The 25,692-nt window shown below is 37.7% G+C and overlaps 2 protein-coding genes across 5 annotated transcripts in view; one reads left to right on the top strand and one right to left on the bottom strand.

The window, feature by feature from the left end:
• The first annotated feature begins 4,530 nt into the window (after positions 1-4,530).
• On the top strand, positions 4,531-9,930 carry pins (G-protein-signaling modulator pins). The gene is made up of 3 exons (XM_067761357.1): positions 4,531-5,481; positions 5,551-6,137; positions 8,679-9,930. The coding sequence occupies exons 1-3, from the start codon at positions 4,803-4,805 to the stop codon at positions 9,504-9,506; spliced, it is 2,094 nt and encodes a 697-aa protein (XP_067617458.1). The 5' UTR covers positions 4,531-4,802; the 3' UTR covers positions 9,507-9,930.
• Positions 9,931-19,413: 9,483 nt separating this feature from the next.
• Positions 19,414-25,692, bottom strand: part of LOC137237575 (uncharacterized) — a 62,598-nt gene continuing 56,319 nt past the window's right edge. For all 4 annotated transcript variants that reach the window (XM_067761352.1, XM_067761355.1, XM_067761356.1 and 1 more), the window contains exon 8: positions 19,414-24,859. In XM_067761352.1, the coding sequence (XP_067617453.1) occupies positions 23,409-24,859 (1,451 nt within the window). In that variant the 3' untranslated portion in view covers positions 19,414-23,408. The remainder of the gene's footprint in view (positions 24,860-25,692) is intronic.

Below are 25,692 nucleotides of genomic sequence, written 5' to 3'. Positions count from 1 at the left end.
AACTTTTAAATTCACAGAAAAATTAACAAAATCATTTACATGTTCAAGTAAAACGTGAACTTTTAGATTCATAGAAAAATTAACGAAATCATTTACATTTTCAAATAAAACGTGAACTTTTAAATTCATAGAAAAATTAACGAAATCTTTTACCTGTTCAGGTAGAACGTGAACTTTTAAATTTATGGTAAAATTAACGAAATCGTTTTACATGTTCAGGTAAAACGTGAACTTTTAAATTTATAGTAAAACTAACGACATCGTTTTACTAGTTCAGGCAAAAAGTGAACTTTTAAATTTATAGTGAATTTAATGAAATCGTTTTACTTGTTCAGGTGAAACGTAAACTGTTTTGCATGTACCAGTCAGTGCTGGTATTGTTTCGTGTTTAGTTCAACTCAGTCAAAAAAAATAAAATTAAAATAATAAAATGAAGGAACAAAGAAAATAATTCAGATTTGAAAGGTTTCATGTATGTATATAATAATATTACTTTAATATGTATAAATTTATTTTTGACATATATTCATGTAGAATGAAGCAATTTAAGTTCCACTGCAAATTTTATGATTTGTAAGTTAAACTCGACAATGCATTCACTTCTTGAGTTGAGGTTGATAATGAAAAAAAAAACAATAAAGTAGATGCCATATTAATTATTCACAATTTACACGGCCATGCTGCAGTTAGTAAGATGGCAGTAAGCAATAAAAATTTGCATGTACTGTAACTTACATTATCACTAAATTTAACAGTTTACTGATAAAGATTATGGAAATAGAATGTATTTTTTTTAAGTAAGTTAATTTGCATTACTCGTTAATTGCATCCCTTAATATAAATTTAATGCGTTTTAACTGATAATGCAATTGAACTTGAATTACCAATAAAACTTTATTCCTTACAGAAACAATATCAATACCTTTTGCTCATTCCAAAAACAAATCCGCAACAATTGTATTAATTAAAAAGTAATAGTAAAATTTTACTGTAACGCAAAGCAACTTTTAATACCTCAAACTTTTTTTTTGTTTCACGGGCAGTACAAATTGCTTACCTATGACCATTAAGATATGTTTTGTTTTTTTCCTTTTTTTTATGCTTCTAAGTTAATTAAACCTCCTTACTTCACTTTACGTTACGTCTACTTTTTTTTGCATGGTATAATACGTTAACTTTACTACAAGTGAATGCAGCTTGCTAAAGAACAAGGTTGAGGCTACACATACGTATATTTAGTTCAGTATTGGAACGAACTCACCGCTTTAACCGCTGATATTCGTTGCCGCAAATGGCCTGGCCGCAGGCCTATGTTCGCTGCCCTGTGGTTGTCATTGTAGTTGGTATATTGTAGCCCGTATGGTCGTAGCTAATAAAGATGCGGCTAGTATTGTTGTAGCCGTTATGGTCGTAGCTGATAAAGATGCGCTAGTATTGTTATGGCCGGTATGGACGTAGCTAATAAAGATGCCCTAGTATTGTTATAGCCGGTATGGACGTTGCTAATAAGGATGCGCTAGTATTGTTATAGCCGGTATGGACGTAGCTAATAAAGATGCGCTAGTATTGTTATAGCCGGTATGGACGTAGCTGATAAAGATGCGGCTAGTATTGTTGTCGGTGGTACCGCCTGTTGTAGGTGTTAACATTAGTGGCCGCAGGCCTATGTTCGCGGCCCCTCTGCGTTGCAGCTGGTGGTGGCGGTACGTCTGGTGGTTGTTACGCTCGTGGTTGGCGCTAATGGAAGGGTTGGGGGAGGTACTACTGATGGTGATGCCCGTGATAATAGTAGGCGCCGTTGGTGGTGGTGGGCGCTTTGGGTCGAGCTAACTGAGTGAACCGGGTGGCGATAAAGCTTCGCGCTACCCTGTACGAGCCGGTTGACTTGGCTCTTTGACGTTGATTGTATTACGCGGCAGCGTACTGCTGGCCCTGGAGGCGGAGGTGGTGTCGGACGATTTTCCGCAGGTGGTAGTGTTCTTCGTAAACGTAGGGGAAGAAGTTTATCTCACTAAGTGTGACTGCGAACGCCGACCTACTTCAACTGGACATTGTGTCCACACAACTCAACCGGTGCAGAGTTTATTACCACCAAAAATAGACGCGTAGAAACGAGATTTGTCGGAAAGAACGGTTTCGGTGCTTTGTGCTATCGACTCTTTCCTAGTTTCTGGACAATCACCTGCTTACGCGCACAGCCGGCGAGGATGTTTTGTGATTAGTTGAGTATCGTTGGGGATGCGCAGTGAGCAATGAGGTTACCAAAGCAGTATAGTTGAGTATCGTTGGGGATGCGAAGTGAGCAATAAGGTTACTAAAGCAGTATATTAGCGGAACTTGACGCCTTTGGTGCTGAAGTTATGCACCTAGATGTTATATATCCCGTTTTTAAATTGTAGGTTCGCCAAAAAATCGCTCACGCAATTTTTCACCTTTCCTCTTTTTCTTTTTGCCGGAAACTCATGGCTTTTTTCCTAGTGATGGGCGGTCTTTTTTTTCCTTCTTTTTCGATACTTTTTATCGCAACTTTAGCCCCATCACTAGGTGTGTTCGCGCGAATACGCTCCCAAGTGGACCGTAACCGTCGACCATAACAGCAGACCGTAACAAGGAGTAAAATTATATCCATTTACACACGCGGTTATATGAACGCACCTAGTAATACTCTTGATAAATAAACTTCATTGTTTATCAGCTGTATTATTGCCAATCAAAATTTTTTTGATTGTTATACAAATTAAAAAATGCCAAGATTAAGTGAAAAATCAAAACTAAAACGCCTTTACTTGCTGATGTTGGAGATTTCTGATGAAAATGCCTGCTGTAATGTCTGCAAGGTTGCATTCCTTTGAGTTTACCGCGTTTACACAATAGGGGGGCTCATGTAACCGTATATATGCCTTATAAAGTGTGTAAATGTATAAATTTATCTAGTGCGTAAACGAGCTGTCAAATTTTGTATGAAAAATCATTTACACAATTTGTATAAATTTACGCGCACATTTCATTGTGTAAACGCGGTAAACTCAAAGGAATGCAACCTTGCAGGCATTTTCATCAGAAATCTCCAACATCAGCAAGTAAATCCGTTTTAGTTTTGATTTTTCACTTAATCTTGGCATTTTTTAATTTGTATAACAATCAAAAAAATTTTGTTCGGCAATAATACAGCTGATAAACAATCAAGTTTATCAAGAGTATTACTAGGTGCGTTCATATAACAGCGTGTGTAAATCGATATAATTTTACACCTTATAAGTTTCTATGCTTTCATGAGCCCCTAATGAAATATGCGCGTAAATTTATACAAATTGTGTAAATGATTTTTCATACAAAATTTGACAGCTCGTATACGCACTATATAAATTTATACGTTTACACAATTTATAAGGCATTTATACGGTTACATGAGTACCCCTATTGTAAACTTTACCAAGTAGCGCAACTAACAGCTGATCGCTCAAAATTTGCACACACACACAAACATCACTAATGGCCATATTACGGAAATCTTAGGGAAATTGAAGTTAAATTTTTCAACAGACATAAAATGTTATAATTTTGGAATATATAGCATCTAGGACACCTTAATTGCCGTAATTGAAAGAAAATGTTTGCTTATACTCAAGTATTTAATTATTTTTTCTAAATTTATCTTTAATATTGATGTAATGATTGATCCAATGCAACTCTGCTCTTCCTACTGCCCTTCATTCGATTCCATTCGAGTGTCTCTTTCACTGAATTCGAGTGCCTTCCACTCTATTCGCAACATAACCTTAATTTAAGCTGCCAAACTATATAGTAAACAATGATCGGAATGTTAATTGGAGCACATTTTTTATATGAATACAGTTTAGTTTTGGAACACTCCTATACTCCTAAAGGAGTATTCCTTACACTATTTAAGGGTTACTCGCGTTTTTGAAGGGTACTCCAAATTAAAGGGCCAATTAATGGTGATTTATCCATAACCAGAAAAACAGCTGATCGAAGCAACCTTATATAAGGGCCAATTAATGGTGATTTATCCATAACCAGAGAAAACAGCTGATCGAAGCAACCTTATATAAATCAATGTAATCGATTAGTGGTGGCATACCAATATGCTAACGCCATAATCATACCATAGCCAACCAATTGTTTTTGGTTTTTCGCCATATCCATAACCTAAAAATATTTGAGTTGGAGAATTTATTAACTTTTTGTTAATTTTATTTATTATTTTGGAAACGTTTTGACTAGGATACATATTTGTTGTGGTATATGTTTGTAATATTTTTTTTCTTCATTTTTATGAAATTTTCACGATTTTTAGGTTAAGGAATCATTATTCGTTCGATCACATTGGAGATGGTTATGGATATGGGTATGGATACGACTATAGTGTTATGTTAAGGAAGTTTAATTGGCCCTTACGGTAATGCCATTCAATTAAAAGTAATGGCATTAATCCCTAAACTTGCCTAAACTTTTTCACCTCACAGTTGGGCGTAAATATAACACAACTTCACCACAATGTCAAGTACTCGTTTTTGTACACCACAAGCAGTGAATTATTTCGTTGTAAATTCCAAACATACATAAATAACATAGATGAAATAAATAATTTCGATGCGAATAATATTAAAAGAGTTATTAACAAACAATCAAAAAATAACATTAATAAATTTGTATTGTGTGGACGTTCATCATTCTATGGCAGCAAATAAATGATAGAATTATTGTGTGTTAAAAAATAGCAACAAGTAGATCAACCAAGCCTCTTTAATAAACAATTGAAAAAGTTACAAGGACAAGTCATGTCCTCATTATCAGCCTCTGCAGAAAATGTTTCTAGTGCGGGAGGTGGCGTCGGAGGCGGCAGCAATGCTGAACAAGGTTCTGGTGCTTTAGATGGAAGCTCAAGTATGTGCCTAGAACTAGCTTTGGAGGGTGAACGTTTGTGTAAAGCTGGTGATTGCCGCGCAGGTGTGGCGTTCTTTCAAGCAGCCATTCAAGCTGGTACAAACGATTTACGCACTCTCTCAGCTATATACTCGCAATTGGGCAATGCTTATTTCTATTTGGGCGATTATACAAAAGCTATGCAATACCATAAGCTTGATCTCACTCTTGCACGCACCATGAATGACAAATTGGGCGAGGCCAAGTCATCTGGTAATTTGGGCAACACTTTAAAAGTTATGGGGCGCTTTAACGAAGCTGCGATTTGTTGTGATCGCCATTTAACTTTGGCACGCCAACTCGGAGATAAACTATCAGAAGGACGTGCTCTTTATAATTTGGGTAATGTATATCATGCGAAAGGCAAACACATGGGACAAGGTAATCCTGGCGATTATGGTGACGATGTGCGCGAAGCATTAACGAAGGCGGTTGAGTTTTATAAGGAAAATTTGAAATTAATGCGAGACTTAGGTGATCGCGGGGCTCAAGGAAGAGCATGCGGAAATCTGGGTAACACTTATTACTTGTTAGGTGAGTTAAGTATATTTTAAAGCATACATATTACGTAATTGAAAATAATTTTTTTATGAAAATATTTAGGTAATTTTCAATCGGCCATTGAACATCATCAGGAAAGGCTGTGTATTGCACGTGAATTTGGGGATCGAGCCGCCGAGCGTCGTGCAAATAGTAATTTGGGGAATTCACACATCTTTCTTGGTCAATTTGAGGAAGCAGCTGATCACTATAAGCGTACATTGGCTTTAGCAATTGAGCTTGGTGAGCGTGAGGTGGAGGCACAAGCTTGCTATAGTCTCGGCAATACATATACTTTGTTACGTGAATTTTCCACTGCGATTGATTATCATCATCGCCATTTGGCTATAGCTCAAGAATTGGGAGATCGCGTTGGAGAGGCACGCGCTTGCTGGTCACTTGGTAACGCACACTCTGCTATAGGAAATCATGAAAAAGCTCTACTCTATGCTGAGGCGCATTTGAATTTAGCCATTGAATTGCAAGATCCAGTGGGCGAAAGTACAGCTAGAGTAAATATTTCTGATTTGCGTAAATTACTTGGATTACCATCATCGCCGATTGATTTCGAAGAGCGCTCAATTGCTTCGGATGTCTCAGCTGGCAATGAACAACGTTCGGATAGCTCGGGCAGTACACACAGTCGTATGGTAAGTTTAACTGTGACTTGTTTATTGAGTATGAATATAAAATTTAACTGTTGGCCTCAAGTAACAAACCTATATATAGCATACCTAGATCAAAATAGCGATTAACTCAAAAAATCACAAGGTTCAGAAAACGCAAAAAAACTAAATACCTCGCCCATATGCAGGATTGTAATAATTATTTTTTACCAAGTCTTCTCGCTGACAAAAAGAGATCAGTAAGTCCAATATACAGTGCGAAAGCAGTGGGCCTAGACGGCATAGCCATGCCGATGCTTAAAAGCCTAGGGAAAGAGGGTTTCAAATATTTAGCGCAGGTCTTCAACCTGTCTCTGTCCACCTTTGTCATACCCGAGAAATGGAAAATGGCCAAGGTGGTCCCGCTACTAAAGCCTGGTAAACCAGCTAACATAGGAGAGTCGTATCGTCCGATATCTCTCCTATCGCCAGTAGCAAAGACGCTCGAAGCCATTCTGCTCCCTTATTTCCAAGCAAATTTTCAGCTAGCCTCCCATCAGCATGGCTTCAGAAAACTCCATAGCACTACCTCCGCGCTAAATGCCATTAGCACCCAGATAAATTGCGGTTTAAATCAAAACCCCCACCATAGAACAGTACTCGTAGCGCTAGACCTATCGAAAGCTTTTGATACGGTCAACCATGGCTCGTTACTGCAAGACCTGGAAGGGTCTACCCTTCCCCCATGTCTTAAAAGGTGGACCGGAAATTATCTGGGTGGTCGGCAGGCATCGGTGCAATTTAGAAACGAAACATCAAACCAAGGAGAATTAAACAAGGGGTGCCACAGGGTGGTGTCCTATCCCCACTTTTGTTTAATTTCTACATATCTAAGCTACCTTCACCACCGGAAGGAGTCACAATCGTTTCCTACGCCGATGACTGCACAGTAATGGCCACAGGCCCAGGCCCACAGATCGATGAGCTATGCAATAAAATAAACGGCTACCTCCCTGATCTCTCCAGTTGTTTCGCCTCGCGAAACCTGGCATTATCACCGACTAAATCTTCCGCGACCTTATTTACAACATGGACGTCCCAAATGTCGACCATTTTGAACATCCACGTCGATGGCTCTACGCTACCGACTGTCCTACACCCCAAAATCTTGGGTGTGACGTTTGATCAGGATCTACATTTTGGTGAGCACGCAGCCGCAATTGTTCCGAGAATTCAGAGCCGTAACAAAATCCTCAAATCCCTTGCTGGCAGTACCTGGGGAAAAGATAAAGAAACGCTCATGACTACATACAAAGCAATTAGCCAGCCGATTACGTGCTACGCGTCACCCATATGGTCGCCAAGCCTAAAAATTACCAACTGGAAGAAGCTACAGGCCTGCCAAAATACTGCTCTCAGAATTGCCACGGGCTGTCTTCTTATGTCCCCAGAACACCATCTGCATAATGAGGCGAGAATACTCCCCATCAGGGAAAGAAACGAGATGCTGGCCAAACAGTTCCTGTTGAATACCCAGAAACCTGGGCATCCCAACAAACATCTGATTGACGATCCAGCACCGCCTAGGGGCTTAAGGAGTCATCTCCGTAAGCATTTTGAGGAAATACGGCACCTGAGAACCCAGCCGTATGAAGCGAAAAAACACAACCAGGTCCTTGGTGAACTCCACAAACAGGCGTCGGAACTTTCTGCCGGGAATTGCCCGGTGAATCCAGAACTCAAAGTAAAGTTTCCAAAACTTGCGGAAGAGGAACGCATACTCCCCAGGGAAACGCGTGTCACTCTGGCTCAACTTCGTTCTGGATACTGTAACAGGTTAAACTCTTACCTATCCAGAATCAACCCCGACATACAAAATGTATGCCCCGCTTACAATGTGTCCCCAAATGACACCAACCATCTCTTTGATTGTAATGTGGACCCAACGCCTCTAACACCCCTTTCCCTATGGTCCACCCCTGTTGAAACAGCAAGTTTCCTTGGACTCCCGTTAGAGGATATTGATGACAGTTTGTGATCGGTCGCGTCTGTTAGGTGGGGCGAAGCACTGCTACAACAACAGCAACAACATTTGTAAGAGTTGAACGGACAGGTACAAATCCAAGTTTTGCAATAGAAATAAAAGATTTAAAGGCAAAAGCAAGTTTACTGCTCACAATACTCTCAAATAATTTGGAAAAATTCGATAATTTGGAATCTGAGCAATAATTGGAGATGACACATTTATCGCCAACTTAAAAGTAGGAGTGACCGAGGCTCATTTCAATCATCTAAAAGTAATCTTAATTGTAATGAAATATATAACAGTAGTCCAAGGGGCTCATAAATTGAGACGACTCTAGTCCAAAAGTACATTGTGCCATAGTCTGATAAGCAACGAAGTCCAAAGGCGACATATCCCGAATGACGTTCAGCGCCTGGGTCAGGATAATTCTAACAACTCCTTTGCATATCTTACCAAATATTTTGTACCTAATTAAAAATGTTAAGTCGCGCTACCACATTTAGCTAAGTCATAGTTATAAAACACAACTATGTTCAGAAATTAGAACTTTTTTTCTACAGATGCGCGTAAGACGTCAAAGTATGGAGCAACTAGATTTAATTAAAATAACACCTGATGGTAAGCATGCTGCTCAACAGCAAGTAAATGATCACGACGAAGAAAAATGCACCAAAAAGGGTGTGACTAACAAAACCAAAGTACATGATGAAGATTTCTTTGACCTTTTGTCACGTTCACAGTCAAAACGAATGGATGATCAACGTTGTTCAATTAAAATAGCTAAACAACCAACAAGTTCAACTGTTCAACCATTATGTGGGGTATCATCTAGTTCAACGGGTGCCACACGTAAGCCACTGGTACAACAAAATTCCATATCCAGTGGCAATAGCGGCGATAGCGGAGCTGCTTCTGGTCTACCTAAATCGAATAATAGTTCAAATATTGCTGCAGCTGCTGTAAATGTCTCAAATAGTCACCATGGACCACTAGCACGTAGTGCTACCACAACACAACAACCGGATGATGCCTTTTTGGAAATGTTAATGCGTTGTCAAGGTTCACGTTTGGAAGAACAACGCTCGGAGTTGCCACGTTCAAATATTACAATGGACGCTGAGGCGCCAATGCAAGCAAATCCATTAGTTGGTGGTGGTAGTGTAGGTGGTGGTGGAAATAGTGCTGCTGGTGGTACAACTGTACCCGATGAAGATTTCTTCTCACTAATAATGAAGGTGCAAAGTGGACGAATGGAAGATCAGAGGGCAGCAATACCAGGTTTCGGTGGTATTCCATTGCAACGCAACACAGGAAATGGTGCTGCACGCGGCGGTTGTGGTGTAGGCAGTAATGGTGGCAGTGTTGGTAATAATGCAAAAAATAATTAAACATAGATATTATAAAGTAATGAAAACAATCAAACTAACTGTAATTTAAAAGAAAAAAAAATTGTATTAATTACTTCGACATTGAATATCTTTTTTATTAGTAACTACTTCTTAAGTTTTCGGCAGCCCAATGCCATGCATTGTAAATTGCGAATTTTTCTCAATTTCTTCTTGGTTTCAAGTGTTTTTTGTTTTAAGAAAAAATTGTGAAATTAAAAAAAGTGAGAAGAAACAGCCATCTATTTTCTCTGATGTTAACAAATCTACATACTTTACATATGTACACATAAATGCATTAACATTTTAGCTATACCAAAACTTCATTAATATATTTATTACAAAAATATATAATAAATCCATAAGCATTCAAAATGATGTTGAATAAATTGAAGTTCATTTTGTATTGTATAAATTGATGTATTAAGTATGTTGCATTATTATGCCTATGTAACTTTTAATACCTACACATCTACATAAGTATGTATGTATTGCAATTTTAACTTAAGAAACAAGCTACATTCCAGCAACAGTAATAAAAACTTGCTCAGTAATAAATTTGTTAAACAGGTCCTTATAGTCCCCAAACTTAGGAAATTATTCTATCTTTTCATCACCTCCAGATTTTAATCTGCCAAAAATCGTAATTTTGGATATGCTGGAAAAAAATTGGAATAGTCCCCTCCGCTAAGGTTACATTCAAATCATGAAAATTTGCATATAATCTCCGAAAAGATAACAAGCGTTCTCAGAGTCCAATACCTGAAACAAGCAACAGAGAAAAGCATACTTCTAAAACTACGAACTTTATACTGTAAGAACTTTACAATTCCAATGTGAAGCCATAGCTTCTCACACCCATTTCTCTTCGGTCCAAACCTCAAGGTGTTCCATCATTTGATGAGAATTTTCCGAAAAATCCCAAAAAATTAATAATAATAATTCCAAAAGTTTTAAGCCAAAACCTAATAAATATATATTTTTTCATAACAAACGCAATAATTACAAACAACTATCGTTTAACTTCAAATCTAGTTGTCCGAATAGGTGTGGTTTTGGACTGTATGTATGTGTGTTCTTTCCTAATTGCTATAATATCATAAGAACCACTTGAAAATGTGTATCACTTTAAGACTAGGCACTTTTTCTCATTTATCCAGAAACTTGTTATAAGTCACTTATTGCGTTTTGGTTTGGAACTACTCAAGTATATCGAGTGTTATCGATGTTAATTGTCCTTTGCCGGATACAGATCCGGTACGTTTCGGTAACAACCACCATTAAGGTACCAGCCCGACCATGTCGGGAACGATTTAGTATGACCACATGAAACCTTCAAGGCCATACCGCCCTCCCACCCCCGAGATCCATGAGGAACTTGGGGTCGCAAGAGCCTCGGCTGTTAAAGTAACAAGATTCGCCACGGGTAGGTGAGGTTGGCAATTGGATTAGAGATGCTATATTTTGCGTTGGCTACACCTTGAAAGGGTTACGCTACACAACCCCTTAAATCAATTTAGTATTTTAGTTGTTGTTGTTGTTGTAGCGATAAGGTTGCTCTCCGAATGCTTTGGGGAGTGTTATCGATGTGATGGTCCTTTGCCGAATACAGTTCCGGTACGCTCCGGTAACACAGCATCATTAAGGTGTTAGCCCGACCATCTCGGGAACGATTTATGTGGCCACAGTAAACCTTCAGGCCATCGTCTGCTAGTGAAACAGGATTCGCCGCGGATAGGTGAAGTCGACAATTGGGTTTGGAGAAGCTATATATTTCGCTGGCAACCTGAAGGGTTGCGCTACACAGCCCCTTGAATCTGGTATTTTAGTCGCCTCTTACGACAGGCATACCTGCCGCGGGTTTATTCTAAGCCCACTAACCCGCTGATAATGATTTAATATGACCACATTGAACCATCTAGCCAATCATCCCCGCAACATGCCAAGTTTCATGGAAAACTTCGTGTCGCCAAGACCTCGCTACTAAATATTTCATATTTGTAACAGGATTCTCCTCGGGTAGGTAAGGTTGGCAATTAGGTTGCGGAACCTGTACTGCTATAGAGCTTTGTATTGCGCTTATCCACCCTTTGAACCTTCTTACAAGTCCAATTAGATCATAGAAGTTGTGTGGCGTGTAACAAAAACAAGGACAGCAAAATGGTCCTCCAGCTAGCAAACTAAGGCGGAAGTAATGGGAAGAGAGCGCGAAAATAATTTTTAGAGAATTGATTTTAACAGCATTCTGTCAGATCTGAGGCCTTTTAAACTTGCTCGGTGGTATCCCATGCATATTGAACCGAGTTCTTCAAGTGTGAGCACAAAAGATCATATCTGTTTCCTATTTGAAAACTGAAACAGAAACCACGGAACTAGTTTTCGAAAGGAGAAAATGGTAAGCATGGAAGCAAGGCTGAGGTTAGGTCAAGGCGAATTCAGTACCAGGTGTTGTTATCCCAACAGCTGATTGCTTCTTCTTGATTATTTTCAATACAACGCCGTGTACTACAATATGTCAGTTAATTCCAAATCAATGAAAATTTTCTTCTGACTTGACATTCTTCTGCACGGCGAATTGGTTAAATTCTCTTTGCCGCCACCTGGTATAGATTCGCCTTGGGTTAGGTTAACAAATTAAAAATTCTAATAAAAAGTAGTTCTGGAAGTGGGCTGATAATTAATGTAGAAAAGCATAAATATTGGGCACTTAAATATTAAAAAAAACCGAAAACGATTCTGTGAACAGATATCTTTTATTTTTAGCAAAATACCGTTTTAATATAATGTCAGACAACTGTGTTTGGTTTTATTGAAATAAGTTCGGTCGGGTTTTGTAGTTCTCATATTGTTAGCTATGCAGTCATAGATAATACAAGGTAAAATTTAACAAAAAAAAAAAAACATGTGATAAAATGCTACATGCACCATATAGGGTTAATTCATTTGTTTGACATGATAGTCCCTAACTAGAAAATCTTATTCAACATTCAGTCACACCTTGTTAAATTCACTGTGGGTTTCACGCCACATTATTTTACAAATGCTCTTACAGCAAGGCGAATTCAGTACCAAGTGTTGTTATCCCAACAGCTGATTGCTTCTTCTTGATTATTTTCCATACAACGCCTTGTACTCAAGGCGAATCCATACCAGGTGGTGGCAAAGCGAATTCAGCCAATTCGCCGTGCGATGAATATCAAGTCAAAAGAAAATTTTCATAGATTTCGATTAACTGACGTATTAAAGTACAAGGGGCTGCATGGAAAATAATTAGAAGGAATCAGCTGTTGGGATAACATCAGCTGGTACTGGATTCGCCTTGCCTTGTACTACAATATGTCAGTTAATCGAAATCAATGAAAATGTTGTTCTGACTGGACATTCTTCTGCACGGCGAATTGGTTGAATTCGCTTTGACACCACCTGGTATGGATTCGCCTTGCTCTTACAGTAGAACCAAGGCGAATCCATACCAGGTGGTGGCAAAGCGAATTCAACCAATTCGCCGTACAGAATGTCAATTCAAAAGAAAATTTTCATTGAATTCGATTAGCTGACATGTTGCAGTACAAGGCGTTGTATGGAAAATTATCAAGAAGAAGCAATCAGCTGTTGGGATAACAATACCTGGCACTGAATTCGTCTTGAGTAGAATGTTAGATATTAATATTCTACAGTATGCTTTTTTGCAACTGGTAGAAAAAAAAATGCTGCTATTCTCATTAGATATACTCGACATAGAAGTCTATTGACAGGGCCAGATTAACCCTCAACGGGCCCTAGACAACATCAATTTGGGGCCCTTTTTCACGTCCGTTCCCTTCTTTTTTCGATTAAAAAATACAAACATATCTTTCATAAAAATTTTATTGTCAAAATGTAACAATATCAATAAAATTACTATATACATTTTAAACGTGTCGTTTTCTACATTTGTTTTCGGAAAATTCATCAATTATATCATCAATATCGATTTTGTTCAATAAATCTGACTCAATGCAAAGCATACCTAACATCCCGAGTCGCTCTTGTCGCGTTGTAGCTCTTTCAGCAGCTTTGATTCTTTTTAATTGCTAGAAGGATCGTTCGGCAGAATAATTTGTGATCATTAATGTTAAAAAAATCCTAATAGCTATTTCTGTGTTAGGAAATATATCGGCTAATTGATCTTCCATTAGAATCTTATACAAATGACTATGACTATTTCATTGCAAGAAAAAATTCTTCCCAATCTCTAGAATAAAAACAAACTAAGTTATTTATAGCTTCGTGGAAGTCTCCATTACTTAGAGTAATGTTGATGAGAAATGCAAATCTCTCTGAAACTTCCATATACACATTCGCACGTCGTTCGATTTCACTGTGAAGATTGTCGATGATATCGAGGACGATCCGTACAAACAACCACACGTTTGCAAATCTGCTTTTTCACTTTGCAATGACTTACTCACTGAACGCATAGAAGTCAAAATAGTGTTGAAGGCTTTTACACCCCCTGTTCCAAAAATAACAGAAATTTTTCAAAATGAAAACAACCAGTGTACATTTTGAGTTAATTCCTTTTTATTATTCAACATACTCTCCTTTCACTTCGAAACACTTCTTTACACGCTCATACAATTTGTCAAATGAGTGGGAAATGTCCTTTTTAGGAACCTTTTCTAGTTTGTCCGTCGTCGCCTTTTGAATGCGGTCAATTGAGTTTTATTTATTTCAGTAAAATTTATTTTCAGTTCTGATTATATTTTTCTTTCACTCTCTAGAATTTTATGTTTGTAAGAAAATTGTAGAAGTATTTTTCATTTTTCGGGGGCCCCAGGCAACTGCCTATTCTGCCTACCTGTTAATCCGGCCCTGTCTGTTGATATTTGATTTTCTAGTAATGGGAACTTTAGTCGTCGCTGAACAAGCGGAGTAGCAACACCGGAGGAGACTTGCTTGTTTGCCTATTTCAAAATAACATATTTTGCAAACACAGGCTCTAGCGCGTTATCTAAACTTTTTCGTGTTATCAGTATATTTTATTTTAACTCTTTGGTACGCTCATGTAATAAAAAGATAGTTTCATAAAATATTTAGCAAACAATGCGTGCATTCGTCTTGCTTCATTGCTCGTTGATCAAAGACTAAACCACTACAACTACGATCATAATACTCTTACTAACACACCTGCATTTCCAAAGCAAAAAAAAAAAAACAAAAAAACAACAAATGTCCATACTAAACCATAATACTAAACATAAGAATTTTTACAAAAACAAAAAATAAATGTATTTTGCAAATGTTTCAAATATATATATCGTACAAAAAATGTACATATGTATGTATGTATTTGTGAGCTTTGTATACTAAAAAACCAAATTTATTATTATTTAAATTTACTAAACTTAAATATATATGTATTATTTTATCTATTAAATGTTGTGTTTTTTGTTTTAGGAATCATAAGTCGCTGTTTACACACAAATATATTTGTTACTTGGTTTTTTCCGTCTTTCTTCTGTTGTCGAATTTTGGTTTCGTTTTTTTTTTTTGTTGATTTGGAACACACATTTTTATAATTTTAAGATGTTTCTAATATTTCGCAAAAATTTTAAAATGAAATTGTTGCATAGAAAAAGTCGGCGCGTGTAATTATGATATTAAACTCCAAAAGAGAATTTGCCGGTAATCAGCAACAAACCTTTTTGTGTTTAAACGGCGACTAAAGGGCTAATTAAACTTCCTTAACCCTAACGCCATAGTCGAACGTATCCAAAAAATAAGACCCATATCCATAACCATCTCCAATGTGATCGATTAATGGCGCCTTAACCTAAAAGTCGTGAAAATTTCATAAAAATGATGAAAACGCAAAAAATTACAAACATATTCCACAAAAAATAAGTCTCTTAGTCATAACGTATCCAAAACAATGAATAAAATCTACAAAAAGTTTTTAAATTCACCAACTCAAATATTTTTAGGTTATGGATATGGCCAAAAACCAAAAACTAATTGGTTGGCTATGGTATGGTTATGGCGTTAGCGTTATGGTATGGCACCATTAATCGATTACATTGATTTCCATAAGCTAGGTTCGATCAGCTGTTTTATCTGGTTATGGTTTTATGGTTATAAGCCACCATTAATTGGCCCTTAAGTCTCTTAGTCAAAACATAAATAAATAAAATCTACAAAAAGTTAATAAATTCTCTAACTCAAATATCTAGGTTATGGATATGGCGAAAACCCAAAAACCAATGGTTGACTATGGTATGTTTATAGCTAGGGCTTTATGGTATGGCACCATTGACCAATTACATTGATTTCCATAAGGTTGGTTGGATCGGCTGTTTTATACAAGTTTAAACGGCCCTTAAATCGATTACATTGATTTCCATTATGTTGGTTCGATCAGCTGTTTTATCTGGTTATGGATAAGTCACCATTAATTGGCCCTTCAGTTTCACAAACCACCTACCCAGATTGCGCATTCACGAGTTCAAAGTTGCTTCGTTCTGCGCATCAACGTCACAGTTGACCCTTGAGCGAATGAAAAAAAGAGCGAGAAAAAAAGAGCTAAAGCTGGAGACATTGGTGCTTTATCGGAACCCGTATCGGTAACCTTATAACAGCTGATTCGACCAACCTTATGAGAATCAATGCAATCGATTATTGGTGCCGCTAAGGTCGTAACCGTATCGTAGCCAACCAATTGGGTTTTGGTTTACCGTCGTAACGATAAACAGCAGATTACGTTAGGGATACGGATACAGCACCAATGACTCCGGCTTAAAGGAAAAGGGTCAATTCATACGTCATAAAAAACAGCTGATCTAATGTTTACATGCGCATTGCGAAATCATCTTCTGTGATTTGTGCTTCAGTTTTATGCAAGGCAAATTCAGTACCAGCTGTTGGAAAATTGATTATTTTCCACACAACCTTGTACAATAACATGTCAGTTAATCGAAATCAATGAACATTTTCTTTTGACTTAACATTCTTCTGCACGGCGAATTGGTTGAATTCGCTTTGCCACCACCTGGTATGGATTCGCCTTGGTTTTATGGGGTTTTGATTTTATCACACAGCTATGAGAAAATCTGTTTCAAATATGTATAATAATAAAGAAATAAAATAAATTTTTCTATACGTTTATAGGTTTGACATCTTTACAATTTATACAGGTATGCTTCTCGAAAAACAAATGCTTGGACCATAAAGATACCAAAAAATGCCATTTAGTATTAAAATTTGTACACGTAATACCACCGCTCCGACTTATTTTTCAAAACTTTAAATACAAAATGCGTCCGAACGCTTGCAACAAATCACGTATTGTAAAAACATCTCAAGTTTCTAAACGTTCATTTTAATGCAGTTTTTATTATAACTTTGACGGAACATGGTGCTGTTTTTAGCTCGTGTCAAACTTGCCATATCCATATCCATATAATTCAACCAACCTTATCGAAACAAATGTATTTGGTCAATAATGCCATACCATAACGCCCTAGGCATAGCCAACCATTTGGTTTTTGTTTTTTTTTCGCCATATCCATAACCTATTGTAGCGAATTTTAGAAAATTCTTAACAATTCTGCCTTCAGTTATCGTTCGAATCACTAAACTGACGAATAAATAAACGCGAATGTTCTGTATATCAAATGATCTTTATTAACACCACTACTATGGTAGCTGATTTTTCACAATTTAATGTATTCGAGTAATCCACTTATAGCGGGTTAAAATCAAACCGATTGATTATTCCCTAGCTTGCGCTGCTTTTATACTCTCAGTTGCCTCGTTCGCTGATTTCTCCCAGTGTCCATACTTTTCGCGAACAGCCTTCTCGATTTTTGTTTATTTATTTCTCTCGTCTTCTACATCTCATATTTGCTGCGTACATGTATATATATCTGCATTTTTTGCAAGGTAATATGCGCTCTTTATTGCTGTGTACATTAGGGTGGGCCGAAAAACCACTTTTCTGAATTTTCATAGTTAATACCAATATAAAAAATAAAAATATGTATAAGACAAAAAAATTCTAGGTCCTACGATAAAATTACGTCAAGTTGATAGTTACTGAGATATTTGAAGTTTTGTTCTAAAACATGAAATTTTTCGAGATATCACTTTTTAGAATTAAAAATTCATTTGATCATATATGTACATTTCATGAGAAATTAAATATTTTTCAAAATTGGATTTCTGGAAAAAGCTTAAATTTAAAATTTTTTCTTTTATATTTCATGATTTTACCAAAAAGCCAGTAAAACCCTTATTTCCCATTAAATTTATATATTTATAAATAATAATTTAGGGAAATTCCGCTTATTCCAAACCTTCTGCTGACGTTCAAATCGCTAAACTGTTGAATAAATAACTCCAATATTCAGTAATGCAAAATGGTCTTTATTAGACTACTTTGCGAGTACTTCACAATAACACTTATACTTCACAACCAATGGCGTGCTTAAATCAAAACTGAATCTGACTACTCAGCTTGCGTTGCTTTTATACTCTCTGTTGATTCATACGCATATTTCTACTATGTCTAGACGTTTAGCCTTTTAGAACTGCTGTATCTCCTGCTTGGTAATTGAGCTACATATATGCGTATGTGTGTGTGTGAGTAACAACTTCGGCTGATGACTACATCTGTGTGTGTGAGATAGCTCTCCGTCGCCTTCTATGTATGTGCATAAATAATGATTTATGTGTTAATGCACACCAGTGTGGGTCGCTTTAATGTTTTTGTTGTTGCGTAATTATTTACTAACAGCGTAGTGATGGCAACATTGCCACAGTATATTATATTTATGTTTATCCGTCATTACTCTGGATAAGACCAGTGTAGATGTCAAAATAACAAATAGATACGTTCACCTGATTTAGAGATACTCACCCAGCATCCCTTCTGTCCTCCGCTGAAGATAGCCCGTCAGCTGCCCGAAAACAATTATTTGTTTGCGCAAGTATTCATACATGTTGCTTCTAAAGTTTTTAAGCATTCTGTTTTTTATAATGCTGACGACATTCGACATCATCAACATGAATACCCACGCTGTTCTGTTCCCTCCAAACTATAAAAAGAAGCGGAAGAGATAGGTTTGATGGTGAACGAGGAAAAAACGAAGTAACTGGGCCTTGGCAACCACGCCTCTATTATCAGCCATAATTGCGAAACCAGCATTAACACAAACAACAACCGAATCCACCGAAGAATCATTCTTGTAAAAAAAATTTTACTTTGAACTACATAGGTAGACAATTGAAGAAAAGTAAAGTCTTCTCTCGACAAATGAAAATCATGCTCTACAGTCAGTTATCGTACCCGTTCTGCACCGGACCATGACAACAGCAGATGGCGCGGCTCTGGGAGTATTCGAGAGGAAAGTGCTTCAAGAAAATTAACGGACCTCTAGACGATGAAGAAGGCGAGTACCGAAGAAGATTTAATTATGAGCTGTACGAACTTTATGTGGACACCAACATAGCGCAGCAAATAAAAACACAGCGGCTACGCTGGCTAGGTCATGTAATGCGAATGAAAGATGATACTACGGCAAAAAGTATTCTTATCGGAACTCGCCTATGGCAGCAGAGGAGGGCTCCCATTCCGCTGGAAGGACCAGGTGAGAAACGATTTAAATCCCATTGTGACCAATTGGCGCCAGTGACGAAAAATCTACTGCTTTGTTGGACGGCCCTAAGCGCTATCCAAGTAAGTAAGTGTCATTATTTTTCGATCTTTTGCAGTTTCTGAGATGGCTGACCACTTATCAAGGTGGGTTCGAAGAACTGTAGGTGGGCTTAACTCACTATGACTTCAAAAGCAAAAGGTCTAGCTGAGATTTACCAACATTGCTGCAGACAAACTGCAACCACTGACTCATTTATTAAAGTTTTTGCATAGAAATTATTTGAGTAAATTTTTGTTTTATTTTAATTTTCCTTTAATTTAAAAAATACAGTTATTACAAATTTGCAAGTAATTTTATAAATAATTATAAAAAAACAATACGCATACACATCATACATATAAAATAAAATAACATGTACGTACATATATACATTGCTGTATGAAATTGTTTAATAGATAAATAATTATATTTACAATTTCCCAAGAAAAAATTTCGTAAGCCTTTTTTAACCAATCTAATTACAAAAAATTTTTAAATATTTTATACATACTTAAATGGTTGCACGAAGTTTCTTCAAAATAGAAACGGGTTGCAATGCTAATTTTAATAGTTAAATTACACTCGATTAGAAGTATTTGTAAATAGTAGGCAATCATTATTTTACGATACGGCTACGGATGTGATTACCTTTTATGGGGTCCACATACTACATATGAGTCTGAATCAAGAGTCAGTTTCGATGTGTTAGTGAAAATATTTTAGTATTAGACACACACACACATGACTCGTGAAAACCAGAATGAGTTTGATTTTGACGGCGAGTTAATATGCATACAACTGACTCGCGAGTCAGACGCACCGTGTGTAGACCCTATTAGTATTATAATACTACGAGCCGGACCCGTGCGCATCTTGCACAACCCTTATATAAAAGTCTCTTATCAAATATAATCAAAAATCAGCTGTTCTATCAATCAATTAAAACTTACAGCTTGCGCTGCCATCTAGCGTATGGTAGCAACTGCCTGTAATGCAGTGCAAATATTCACAATAGTGTCATAGTACAAATAAATTTCTTTGTGTGCTCACAATCGTTTATTTTTAACTAATTATTTTAATAAAATAGAGCTAAACAAAAGCACTACGAAAAAAATTGCCCAGAGCTCACTAATAGCCCGAATTTCCATCTTTACAACCAAAATTTTATTTATAGATTTGGATTCCAAATAAGAGCGAAAAAGGAACCAATACATAAAAACAGCGATTAGATATAATATATATCGCACACTAACTACAAAAGAGTCACAACTTGAAAAATGTAAATGATCAGGAGAGAAGAAAAACGGTGTATGTGAAAACGTCTGTAATGTTATACTGAAATCTAGTCTTACAAAGAAGGAGACCTTCATTATAAAATGAATTGACGAAAATTTGTTGTAATTATTTGTTTACGGACAAAATATATAGCAATTTTGAATTATGTCTATTTGACTACTCGTACATTCACAATTATTTCATCAAAAAAGGCACATTTCACAATAATACAACCAAATTTACTTACTCTTTACGTATAAAAAGACACAATTTTAAAGTTAAACAAAGTTAAAACTTTTTTGCGACAAGATAATCAGAATTTAAAATAATACGCTTTATGCGTAAAAAAACTGTTCACTTGTTCTTAAGCACATTGACACAACTAAAAATAGTACTCATTAGTTGATACAGCGCAAGCGATGCAATTAACACCAAAACTGGCATAACGGTAATTTTCCAGTTAAAGAAGAAAATAATGACAACGAAATTTAAGAGACAGTTAGAGATGTGTACTGTGAATTGGTTTAAGGAAAAAAAACGATTTTGAAAAATTTTAAGTTATGACTCTTTTGTAGTTAGTGTGCGATATGATAATTACTATAGTTACACCGACACGACTCAGGCTGACTCGTGACTTGTGTACATGTTGACTCGCCTTCAAAATTAAACTCATTCTGGTTTTCACCAGCCATCCAGGGTCATGTCTGTGTGACTAATACTAACATATTTCCACTAACACATTGAAAGTGACTCTTGATTCCGGCTTACTGTGTGTAGACTCTATAATAAAAATTAGTTTGAATTTAACGGCGAGTCAACACGTAAACAGATGACTCTCGAGTCAGTGACCGTATGTAGATCTTTTAGGGTGTACACATAGAGAGTCAGAGTCAAGAGTCAATTTCGATGCGTTAGTGAAAACATTTTAGTTTTAGACTCACGACTCTGGCTGACTTGTGAAAAACAAATTGAGTTTGAGTTTAATGGCGAGTCAACACGTAAATTCGCTGGAATTAATTTCAAATTGCCACGAAAAATGTTAACATTTTCCCTCAAATTAAAAACCTACAAAAATTTCCGCCAAGTATATTTCAGATTCCTCAAGTTTTTAAGGACACACTGACAAAATAGTTGAATTGCTTTCGTGTTCTCAACTGAAGCGCAGGATCCCATGAATAACATCCAAGATGGAAACACAGTTGGAAGAACATAAACAGGCAGTTGAAAACAGATGAGGCTGGCATATCTTGCAGCTGGAGGCACAGAATACAAAAATATTACAAATCGAGAACAAAATTTATCGCCAAGTTATTTCAGCGAGTAACCGGAAGGTAAAAACCCCATCCTTTGTCGATTCTGTTCGTTTTTAGGTATTTAAGCTGCAGTTTGGGACCGCATCAGTGAACATCTGGAATAAAGTTGCTGCACTATTCGTGGCGTTGAAAGAGCCTACTGATGTAATCTTACAGACTATTCAGAAATAAGAACTGAACAACCACGAAATACCAAATGGAGTTGCTGAGCAGCTCCCAGAAGGCTGGTGAAACCTTTTAAAAGAGTTCGCGATGGACATTGAAATATTGGGCTACCCAATGCGGACGCAAGTGGGAATCGATTGAGAGAGTTAAAAGAGAGTACACAAATGAAACCCAAAATTCACATTCGTTTAAATGATGAAAGGCCAGACTGATTGCACATAATATTGGAAGCACTAAAGGCATCGCAAGTTGTACGTCGTTGCGGTTTCGGTCCTAGTGCCTCCAATAACAGGAGTAGTCTTAAGCGCAAAGCTGAAGGAAATAAGCTAGAGCGAGCCCGATGCAAAGGCAAAAACTTGCTGCAGCTATTGAATGCCCCATTATATCTGTATCACAAATCGGAAGAAAATCGAGCAGTCTTAGAGTCGCAGTATATGTGGATGGAAAAGAGCGTTTACTGACTGTAGATATGGGCCCATCACATTCCTTAATCCGATTTGATCTGGTTAACATGAGATTAAACCCATTACACGAAGCAAGATTGTGTACTGTTACTGGTGAGTACAGCGAGAAGTGACATAACAGACATTGTTGATGAAGGCATATTGGGAGTCGACTTCTGAGTGGCCATGGCATGAAGGCCGCCGTGCAAAGAAGGATTATGCTATATAATGTGACGAATATTAACATCACTAAGCCGATACTAAGCAGCCACTCGTATGTACGTAAACAAATATATCTTCATGTACACACATACATACAAGTCAGCAGAGAGATACAAACGCATGTCATCATCAGCCGAAGTAGTACTCACATATCCACACGCATATGGCCACAAACTACAAATATGGCTGGTAACCAAGCATGAAGTTCACGAAATTACTAGACCTGAGGAGAAATGGGTAAACGAGGAAGCCGAGAGTATAAAAGCAGCGCAAGCTGAGGCATGACTAAGCAGTTTGATTTAAACACTCAATTAGTTCTGAAGTAAGAGTTATTGTGAAGTACTCTCAAAATAGTATAATAAAGACCATTTTGCATTATTGAATATTGGAGTTATTTATTCAACAGTTTAGCGATTCGAACGTTAGCAGAAGGTTTGGAATAAGCGGAATTTCACTAAATTCGTTACAATAAGAACAAGAATGTGCCACTCAACTTCGGCTATGAGAAGGAGTTCAGCTGGTGAGGAAGCGTCGACAAAGATGGCAAAAGCCGAACGCAGTAGAACGGCCAAAGATTGATGAAAAGAATGGGACAAACAAATCAAAACTTATATACTTCCGAAGAAAACATTGACAAATTTAAATAGACGCATCCTGTAGAACCATTGAGTGAATCGAAAACTATTCAATGGTGTTATATGGAACCAAATAAATTGATCAACTACTAATTACAATTACGGAGCAACATAACTGTATTATAACTGTATTTGTTCAGCTCTTCGAATATAACAAAACAATTTATTTAAACCATTACTACACCTCGTGCTTCGAAGTCGAAGTTCTGTCCATATCCAATTCATGTTCGTGTGAGCTCAATACAAATATTGGCGCCGTAAAGTCTACTGGCTTATCACCGCCGTCCATATTTTTGGTCGTCGCTGCATCAGCTGGATAAATTGGATATCCAAATTGATCGGCCTGCACTTTTGCATTTCTTTTGCCTTTTTGCAACATAACAAAAACGACAAATATACTGCCTAGAAATGCTGAACTTGTCGCCATAATAAATAGAACCAATTGTACGGTACTCTCGTGTGATATTGCAGTGCCGACCGGCATACTGGCACTACGATGTATGAAATGAGAACGCGTTATATCTGGAATGAAATGTCCACCAACCAAATTGAAATTATTCGCATTTATAGCCGATTCAATAGCGAAAGCCAAATCAATTTTTAACTCATTATGCAACTCAAAACGCACAATTGCTGAACCATCGAAATTTTCTTGTACGCGCAGATTTTCCACAGCATCACCGAGTAGCTGATGCAACTCTCTGCGTATCGTGTCATAAACATTACGAATACTTCGATTTGTACGATTAATCATATGCAATTCAATTGCCACCGAAGCGATTGGCGTCTGTGGACATTGGTGTGTGCCCGCGTGAAAGATGTTGGATATGTCCAATTGATTGCCAGCCGCATCGACACACCAACAAGATTTACCATTACATTGTGTTGGTAGGAATGCGCCCGTCTCATCACAAGACACTGGAAAATGTGCTGTTTTAGCCAGCGCCTGACAGCGTGTCATCTCCACGGCCATTGGTTTTAAAGCTTCAATACTCAGTTGAGAATCTAACAAAGAGTTTGCCAATTCTAATATATGCTCCGTTACGTATGCTGCATCAGCTGCTGTGTTGGGTATAGCCGTTGCTTTCCGTTTTTGACTCTCTAACGCCGTCTCGTGATACGCACTCTCCATCGCAATGCTGTCATCTAAACTTCGACCAGCACTACTTCTATCATGTGCAACGTCTTTAGCGTTAATTTCCAGTTTACTTTCAATTTCATACTCATCAATATTAGCCATTGTTGTCATTTGTCTAATTAGTTCTTCCATCATTTGATCATCGATATTATGTGGCTTGCTTTGACGCCCTTGGCGACTGTTACAAACTGGCTCAATATCACGTGTTAGTGTGCCCTTGAGCGGTGCTCCTTTTTTATCGGCACACCAACAGACACCGTTTGTGGATGAAGAGGCCGCGTTTATGGATCGCTGGTTTGACATGCGCGCGAGTTTACGTGTTGTTTCCGAAATTGAGTCGATATTTAAAGATGGTTGCGCTCCCAAGCATTGTACAGGACTCCAGTGGCCGGTGATGGGATCACAACGCGGTTGAAACCAAACGGATGTATAACCTGATCGTTGGGCAGCTAAATTATTTTTTAATCTCAAACGTTCACATGATGTTAAAACTTGAAATAGAGAGGAAGAAAAATCAAAAGATTAGTTTGCTTTTAGCGAATCGCATTTGTACCCAACTAGCGCCGAACTAATAGAAATAGAACTATCTCATTAAAAGACGATACTAGTTTTAATTCTGTCCTCAGACGCATCTTCAACTGACAACTGACTGAAGTCCTATGAAATCTCAATTGTCCCCCTTCGCAGACCGTTTGAACGCGTTCCTAACTGGCTAAGTTAGCGTTGGTAACACATTGGGATTCTTCCAGCGCGTTTGTGGTGGCTATCAACTGTCCCGCTCTGCATCGGATTAGCACTAGTCCGGAGGTAGTAATTGAACCCCCCAGCGAGTTAGGGGGTTAGAATATAACCGCGGTAGGTATGCCTGTCGTAAGAGGCGACTAAAATACCGGATTCAAGGGGTTTGTGTAGCGCAGCCTTTTCAGCTTGCCAGCGCAATACATAGCTTCTCCAAACCCAATTGTCAACCTCACCTATCCATGGCGAATCCTGTTTCATTAACAGCCGAGGCTCTGGGGACCCCGAACTCATGGATCTAGGGGTGGGAGGGCGGTATGGCCTAGAAGGTCGCTTGCGGTCATAAGAAATCGTTCCCGAGATGGTCGGGCTTGGTACTGGAACGTACCGGATCTGCATCCGGCAAAGGACCGTCAACTCGATAACACTCCCCAAGGCCTTCGGGGAGTGTCCTTATCGCTACAACAACAACAGCAACAATAGGTAGTAATTGAACCTGTAGTGCAAAACTGGTGCTTTGCGCAACTGTGTTCCATCAGTCTTGAGCTGGGAGGGACAACTGAGTCAATTGTGGCCATTAGGGGAT

The sequence above is a fragment of the Eurosta solidaginis genome, chromosome 1 (assembly GCF_040869045.1).
Source record: "Eurosta solidaginis isolate ZX-2024a chromosome 1, ASM4086904v1, whole genome shotgun sequence".
In the NCBI taxonomy this organism is placed as follows: domain Eukaryota; kingdom Metazoa; phylum Arthropoda; class Insecta; order Diptera; family Tephritidae; genus Eurosta; species Eurosta solidaginis.
Note: the sequence above shows the minus strand (reverse complement) of the source record. Positions and strands in the feature narration are given on the sequence as shown.

Coding starts and splice junctions, on each gene's coding strand:
- pins (XM_067761357.1), top strand. CDS start 4,803: ATGTCCTCATTATCAGCCTCTGCAGAAAATGTTTCTAGTGCGGGAGGT. Junction 5,482..5,550: donor TAACACTTATTACTTGTTAG/GTGAGTTAAGTA, acceptor GAAAATATTTAG/GTAATTTTCAATCGGCCATT. Junction 6,138..8,678: donor GCAGTACACACAGTCGTATG/GTAAGTTTAACT, acceptor TTTTTTCTACAG/ATGCGCGTAAGACGTCAAAG.